The 8,408-nt window shown below is 40.1% G+C and overlaps 2 protein-coding genes and 1 non-coding gene across 3 annotated transcripts in view; 1 reads left to right on the forward strand and 2 right to left on the reverse strand.

Annotated features, from left to right (window-relative positions):
* Positions 1–190: 190 nt before the first annotated feature.
* CBG08588 lies at positions 191–3,265 on the reverse strand (the record flags this gene model as incomplete). The annotated part of the gene is made up of 7 exons (XM_045237349.1): positions 191–1,153; positions 1,187–1,408; positions 1,453–1,631; positions 1,832–2,000; positions 2,282–2,490; positions 2,635–3,086; positions 3,159–3,265. 7 exons carry the CDS (start codon positions 3,263–3,265, stop codon positions 191–193), a joined length of 2,301 nt encoding a protein of 766 aa, XP_045093813.1.
* Positions 2,637–2,718, forward strand: CBG29059. Its single transcript has one exon. It is a non-coding gene (tRNA).
* Positions 3,266–4,705: 1,440 nt separating the features above from the next.
* The window catches only part of CBG08587, a gene marked incomplete at both ends in the record, with an annotated part of 5,380 nt that continues 1,677 nt past the window's right edge, over positions 4,706–8,408 (reverse strand). Inside the window, 3 exons of the mRNA XM_002636250.2 lie at positions 4,706–4,784; positions 6,200–6,366; positions 6,913–7,042. Of these exons, the coding sequence (XP_002636296.2) occupies positions 4,706–4,784; positions 6,200–6,366; positions 6,913–7,042 (376 nt within the window). The remainder of the gene's footprint in view (positions 4,785–6,199; positions 6,367–6,912; positions 7,043–8,408) is intronic.

Here is an 8,408-nt window from a genome sequence, read left to right on the forward strand (position 1 = left end):
GGAAAATAATAATTTTTCATCCGGGAAGAAACTGATGATAATTGATGAGATGAAAGAAAAAAGTAGTACAGAGATAATATAATTTTTGGTGACATTGAATATTGAATGCAAACAGAAAAATCTAATAAATAATCTACCGATTGATTGTGTTTTTGGAAGTGTTTGTAGTAGAAATTGGCTGAAAAACCGTTTAGTTCACATTTGCAGCCATTGTTGCTTTTTGAGATTCCATAATCGACCGAGGTGTTGAGCTGAGCAAGAATTCGACACGGAATCGTTCTCGAGCACCCAACTGACGATTTGGTTCACGTATCATTTGACGGAGCTGAAAATAGGGAATTCGAGAAGTCTCAAGAAGAGGAGGGAAACTTACCAAAGTATCCACACAGTCTGCTCTGGCGGTATCAATCCATATTCTCGCATCTTGTTCGTTTTTGAAATGCTCACCACCAGACCAAAGCGCCAATTCCATGACATTTTTTGCTTTAGTCAAACTGTTCGATTTGTCTTCTTGAAGTAAAACAGCGCATGCAGAAAGAGCACGAGAGAATCGAGATCTTAATTTGATAGCTGGTGCTTTTCCGTCCATTTTGTGATGGAGCAAAGTGCACAGAGCTCGGAGAGCATACCGGCAGAGGCCTACTAGCTCATCACCTCCGCTTTCGATTTCAGCTCCAAGAGTTTCCTGGAACACAATCATTGGAACCACAAAAATAGAAAAACGACTAACCGGAAGGAATAATAATCTTGGGAACTCATTGTAAGAAGAGTTCACATTTGGATAGCGGTATGCCAGGAGGAACTCTTTGAAATTCGTGCTCAACGATTCGACTCCCTCTCCTTGCAACATTTTGAGCGCTTGTAGAACTTGAAGAAGGATAAAACTGACGAGCTCTTCGTGATTGGTTTGATCCATTCTCTGATTCAATTGATGAGCAGCCAAACTGTGGAATGAGCATAGATTGAGCCGAGGCATTGCAATCACTTTTGTGTTTCGTCCATCTAGATTTTGGGTTCCAGTGTCATATAAAAATTGTCTGATGGCACCGTCATGGTCTTCGATCTCCAAGAATCCAGGAAGACCAAAATGATTGGATTCTGTTTTTCTCATAAGTGGCGCATATTGAGAGCATGGAGCAATCTGGAAAAATATCTATTGGGAGATTTTTCTTGGAAGAAAGCTTGCCATGAGAGTGACTGGATAGTCTGGAAGATTCTGCCGAGGTAACACTGCATTATAAAACAGTGACTTTCCTTTAGTAAGGATTGGATGTGGGGAAGTAATTATAAAAGAAGTGAAGTCTAACTGTGTTAGCCGATTCCTTGACACTGGTTCATCCCCTCGTCGAGCTTCTTCTGCTAGCTTGTCAGCCACAATGTTCAATGTTTGGACATGGGATAGGGAGATCTGAAAAAATTAAAAATCTTAAAATCTAAACGCTCAATCTATACCTGTTGGAACCTCTTGTAAAGCTCTTCTCCAGAAAGATTATGAGTACTTTGTGTTCTTTCATTTCTACTGTTGTTTACAAGTGTCATTGAATGGTTGACAGGAGAATTCATTGGACTCTGCATGGATACTGACTCTTGTGACATGAAGATTGGAATGGGTGCTGTCCGTGGTGGGGATACTGTAATAGAGTGTATTCTGATTGCTCATCTTCTTTTGAAATATCCACGTCATTCCCTGATAACACCTCAATGATTAGTTATCATCCTCCTACACTTTTGTTCGGAATACTTTTTTCTCACTGATCTACTCATACAACACTGTGTTAAAAGTAATTGTCTAGTGTCAAGTGGGACAGTCAACACCAATCTGTCTACTCACCATTTTGTTGATCCATTCCGTTGAATGACATGTAGCTTAACGATGGACGGTCGTCTTTTGACCGACTCCGGCGCACGTAGATACCGTTTGGCGAGTGATTGGCGTTTCGATCGAGACCGGATAGTACTGTTCTACGGCAACTGCGATTGTTGTATCCACGAATTGAGTTCTGGAAATAAATGAATGGATTTCCTCTAATAGAAGCCCAACGAAACCGTCAACTTTGAGCTCAATTATCTCGATTCCTGTTAAAGATATCAGAAATTCGTCAACTGATAAAATATTTATCATAATGATACCATTATTTTATCAGTTGTCAATTTTTCGATATCTGTCGCATTAACTCATATAATTAAGCTCAAAGTTGATGGATTGGGTGAGTTTCTATTAGAGGAAATATGGTAGAACCCAATTTTCAAACTTTACAGACCGTGTCAAACAAACTCCTACTTTTTTTCTAGAACTTACATTTCGATTATCTAGCTTCTCCACACTTGGCATTTTGGACATTGGAGCACTTCTCATAGCCAGCACGCCTACATTCGCTTCTGAAGATCCAGATGACCCAATTGGACTCATTGTGGGAATAGAGTGCGGGTCATCGATATCTGTCTCTTTCACCCATCGAATAGGGGCAAAATTTTCATGATTTGGGTAACCTGAAGCGATACATTGTATGATGACTCATCATGGGGAAAAGAGGGGGAGACAGCTGCGTACGGAGTGTCATCTCGCACTGGTCAAAGAGAAGAGAAAGGGGGAGACACAAAGAATATGATTGCATTGAGCGAGTGCTTGCGGACGGGCTGCGATGTCCGAGTGGTTAAGGAGTTGGACTTGAAATCCAATGGGCATTGCCCGCGTAGGTTCGAACCCTGCTCGCAGCGAACTTTTTTCTAAAATTTGATGCTCACCGGTGGTGTAAGAAGCTCGTCGTGATGGGACCTTGGAATTTGGTTTTGAAATTATTTCAGTTGGTTCTGGTGTAGACCCGGTATGACTGAATGGCGAGTGGTGAAGTTCGTTGAGTGTGATGTCAGGGGAGCTATCAGGTCTCATTGGAACAAGTGATGGACTAGGAATCTGGAAGAAAACATGATTGGAATTTGAGATTTGAAATGCTACTTTTAAAATGCTACTTACAGATCTAGGTGAAGAGTCACGGGTGGTTGGGAGGAAGCAATGGGGACTTTGAGCTGAGGAAACGCTCAATCTGGATCGAGCAGATGTGTTGCGAGAGTTTACTGGACTGTCTCTGAAAAATTATGAAGTTCAGATTTTAAAGTTTTTTTCAAATATGGTTTAAAACCGTTTCAAAGTTACTAACCTATAATTCGAATTGAGACTACTGCGATGATGATGTGGTGGTGTGGACCATGACTCTTGTGAACCGCCCATCTTTATTGGCGTCGCTGACCATCTGAATACCACCATTCTACTATTCGTTCGAAAGGGTCGACTGAGAGTCACAATAACATAAATGTTCTTTTCTTTTTGTTTTTGTCAAGGAATGCAGTAAGGGGGCGGAGCCTAGAAGAAACTTACGTGGCAATCGGAGGCGACATGAGGTGTGAATGATTGTGATGATGGGACGATGTAGAGGAGGAGGATCCTCGATCGGCTGACTGCAAAAACCTTTTTTCAAAAAAAGAAAATCCTTGCAAAGTGTTCGGTACGATAGTTATGGTTTGGTGTCAGTATAGTGAACAGTCTGAAGATGAAAAAACTAGATGATCAGTGTTCGACAACTCTTCCTCTAACTCACTATCTCTACCCTTTCTCATATCTTTTTTTGCTTCGGATTGGGGATAAACAAATGTCAAGACACTTGACATTGGAAAAAGATAAAGTGTACTGTGTTAAGATGTGTTTACTCCGTGTGCTCAATGAGTTACGAATTCCAAAGCGAAAAAAAAGAAAACGCAAAATCAGCTGACTGACCTGAAATCGTTGAAGAATTCGCTTGAAATCGTGCAATCGTTGCTCCTCAGGGATTCGAGGGGAGCAGCCGGTGGAGCTCTGGAAAAATGAAATATAGAAATTGAGGAAGACGGTTTGACAGGTTCAAAGTTCCGTAGTTCTCCGAAAATTTGAAATTTTTATAAGTTTATTTGACACTTTTCTGATACAAACGCGCCCTAATGAGATCCCTAAGAGAGGTCCTAATTAAACGCCATCTTTTCTAAACCTCTCCTCCAATAGAGCACCTGGTAGGAGGAGACTCGAAAAGCACCTGGGAGGAGGAGACATGGGGAGGTCAAGTGGGTGATCTTATGATAGGATGATCCCAGATTGAAATGATTTGCTGTTGAAATAAGGTGATTCATTTTGAAATCAGCTCACTAAACTATTGGAAGTTGATATTTGTGAGGACCTCTTCAAGTTTATCACCGTAAAACCTGTGATAGAAGGGCTACCACACTGTCAAGTTTGAGCTCAATTATCTCCCTATTTATGCAAGATATCAAAAAGTTGTCAACTGATAAATTGTTTATCACGATATACAGGTAAGCAATTTATCAGTTGACAACTTTTTGATATCTTTCACAAGAATCGAGATAATTGAGCTCAATCTATTAGAGTATTTACGGTGTGATGGCATCAAAAAACTTTAGTCAAGGCCAATTATCTCAAACAAAGAACTTGAACCTTGAACCTCATAATAAACTTTAAAAAAATCCTATCCAACTGGTTAACCTCATTCTTAGATCTTCGATTTTTTTGTAATTTGGATTTCTTGAACTTTAGATACTATTATCCTATGATCAGTGTTGACCGACATTTTTGAGTAAATATTGTAATAGAAACTGTACGGATTTAGGAGATACCTGATGTACCAGTAACAAATAAAAATCTATTTTATTACTGTGTACTTTACTCATGAACAGAAAAAGAACTTACTTTGTCCTCGTTGTCGTGTCCTTCTGAATCGTTGTAGGTTAGACTAGCGACGCTGAAAGAAGAATACGGTCTTGGATAAGATTCGGAATCCTGAGGTTCGAATATAATATTCAAATTCGAAGAAAAAAATTGGGTGCGTGGGAAAAACGAAGCAAAAAATCGAAACTTGAAACTGTGATCGGGCTTATGATGGTGGCGCGTATTTCAAACGAACAACCGCCTAATAGATGAGGGAAAAGGGGGGATTATTACACGGGTTGCGTCGTCGGCACCGAGAGAGAATGCTCCGTGAGCTCCAGCCCCCTGTTTGCTCCGCCGCCAGAGCAACCACCACGCAAGAAAAAATCAAAAGCGCCACGCATTTCTCACTATCATACCAAACTAATAAGCACACATCGTGTGGGGGTAAACGAGGAAAGGGACACAAGAAAAATGGGAGACTGGGCGGGCGTTTTGAATTGAAATGATGTGAGAATTTTTTCTCAAGAAATTTCGGGAAGTATCCGGACGACTTGACCGAATTTGGAGTACGTCTAGTTTACTCTCAAGAGTCTGATATGTAGATTAACAGGGCACAAGTGGGTCATGACACACTTTATAGTTATGACGAATTTTAGAAATGTTTCTTGAATTTTTTTGAAGTGATGGAACACCAAAAAAGGATTCAGAATTTCTAGGTTCCAGGTTTTCTTCTCTACTAATTGAAGTTCTGGAAAACAGGAAACTTGTGGTCTGCCTTCGTACGATAATCATAGAACTCACGAATCCCAGAAAGTCCATGCCTTGGCTGTAAACGCCAAATTAAGATAATTTTCCTTACAAAATCTATTATGAATTCTTATCAGTATAATTTGAAAATTGTATGAATCTGGTTACCGTAAACACTCTAATAGAACGACCCTTCTCAACTTTAAACTTTGAGCTAACTTTTCTTGATTCCCAAAAGAGATATCAAAAAGTAATCAATTGACAAATCATTTTTGATTTTATGATAAACAATTTGCTTTTTGATATCTTGTACAGGAAATGAGATATATGAGTTCAAAGTTGATAGTTTGGAAAGGGGTTCTATACGAGGAAATATGTACGGTATCTCACAGCAGTCAAATTCAGATTACTGATCAGTTTTCTACTCGTTCCCTCATCTACAAGTTCTCAGCTCACACAATTTCAGACAAACTTTTCTGAAACGCCAACCATCAAGTCTTCCCCCTATTTTTTGTAAAGTACTTGGCATTTACCCTCACATTTCAAGTGATCATCGGCATCCCGGCATCCCACGCTTGTCTCTGTATATACGCGTGTTTTCCGTACTTGCTCTTCTCTCTTTCTTTTGGCTCTCAATTAGTTCAGCGTTCTTTTCTCTTGTCGTTTAGAAATACCAGTAGTACAAAACACAGTACTGTTCCTTATACACTTGCCTCTCTTTATCTCTTTTTATCTCTATGTAGTTTGACTCACACTTACCCCAGATCGAGTAAACCGACACTTCTAGGACGTTCGCGTCGTTTGCTCCTGATCTTCTTCGAGATGTTCGAGTCCGATCCTTCTTGACGTTGAAGAAGAGGTGGAAGGGCCAATCGGGGTTCCGGACGAAGGACCACGTGTGGGGTTTGATGAAATTGTTTTGGGTCCTGTAAATATTAACGTATTTTTGTGTGGGAGCTACTGTGTTAGAACAGGACACGAAAGATCAAATGAAGAGGTTTTTTAAGAGGTTTGTGTATCGACAGTACCAAAAAGAATAAGCAGTTTTTGAAGTTCGTTACAACGAACATTCTTTGGTTTTACGTTTTGATCTTTGGGGAAAAGATTCTTCAAAAATCGGGATAGCTTTGGGAGGATCTACCAGATCCCTTCCGAATCGCAGTATGCCCCTGATAGAATGACCCTTTCCCAAACTGGCAACTTTGAGCCCATATGTACAAGATATCACAAAGTGGTCCACTAATAAAATGATTACCATAATCGCAAACATATTTTATCAGTTGACAACTTCCAAATATCCTTGACAGGAGCCGAGATAATTTGGCTCAAAGTTGAAAGTAAGGAGCGCGTTCTATAAGAGTGTTTACGGTAATTTTCAGAGCTCACTATAGTTGTGACTCCTGTGGAAACCAGTTTAGAAAATGCAGAAAAATACCTTGATTACAAAAGTTCTAATTCGTCAAGAAACATACCAATGTTGATGTAAGAGATGCTGGTCTTGCGTACGGACTGAATGCTGAATGCTCGGACATCGGAAGTACGCTGCTGTTACTGTTATTATTGATAATTGTGGTTGTGTGACTCCTTGGGGTGTTGGACATCCTGAAAATTAAATTCAATCACTTATTAAACGAAATCCGATTTTCTGACATTTTCACAAAATACATTTTCCGTTTGTCTCTACTGTAACCTTCAACAGTAGTTGAATAAAGGTGTTTGAATCAGTAGAAAAACAGTAATCAACAAGGAACGGAACACATGCGGTGGCAGTAAGCAAAGGAAAGCCGCTGAGTAGGAGCAAATGAATAGAAAAAAAGAAGTTCACAGAAAAAAACTGGATGCTTGACAAGACACAAAGAATGAACGATCGTCTCTCGGAAAGGCAATTGTCTGTGTCTCTATGTTTTCTTGGAAAGGAAATTGACTCCTTGTAAGGAGAACTGTGCTGGTTTTAGATGGTATTAGGTTGACAAAAAGTGACAAGTGTCAATGGAGGAACGAGGTTGCGTAGGGTGAAAAAAAAAGAGCATTATAAGATCAACGAATGTGGCAAAAATCGGGGGAAGGGATCATGTTTGTTTTGGTTCGAAAATGTTTTGTGACCCATTGAACTTAAGTTTTAGAAAATCATCAAAAAAATGTTTCTGAATATTCATACTTGTCAAACTGACAAAGAAGTTCAAAACTAGGCTTGAACCGGGAGAAAATGTGAAAATTCATACTTGTGAAATTTCGGCCCGGCCCGGTTCGGCCCGCCCGGGCCGGGCCGGGCCGGGCCGAGAGAACATTTTCAGGGCCCGGCCCGGCCCGGCGGCCCGGCAGAAAAAAAACAAAATTTTTGAAAAATGAATTTTTGTTTTTGAATTTTGTTTTTGTTTTTGAAAATGAATTTATTGATTTTTAGAATGTATTGAAAAATAACTCGAAGAAAAAAAACACTGAATACCTTTTTTCGAAACAATGATTCAACTTTTCGCTCAAGATTTTGAAGTTCGCGGTAAACTTCCGGGCCGACCGGGCCGACCGGCCGGGCTCCGACCGGGACACNNAAAACCTTCTGAGAACCAGGTCTAACACGATTGACATTGACATTTGAAGTTATTGAGGCACAAGCCGAGCAGTCAAGAGCCCTGATGGTCTGCTTCTCCATCCGTATACACACTATATCATATCTGTCTGTACAGTACCTATATCCTGTCTGTGGTGTGTTCTACATCTGTGTTGGTTTTGAATACACGAGTAGTTGGGGTGAGCCGCGCGTTTTTTGTTGAGGTCCTGAGAAAATATTGTGAGTGGAAAAGAGAATCAGAGAAATCCAGAGGGGAGGAAAATGAGCATTTTCCAAGTAAATGATAACCAGAGAAACCGCGCAATTTCTCACTTACCCATATTGATTTCTAGACCGTTTTTTTCAACTTTGTGATAGTTTTTTGATAGACCATTAGGATCTGATAGGGCCACACCTGAT

The sequence above is a fragment of the Caenorhabditis briggsae genome (genome assembly GCF_000004555.2).
Source record: "Caenorhabditis briggsae complete genome, chrV, whole genome shotgun sequence".
Taxonomy (NCBI): domain Eukaryota; kingdom Metazoa; phylum Nematoda; class Chromadorea; order Rhabditida; family Rhabditidae; genus Caenorhabditis; species Caenorhabditis briggsae.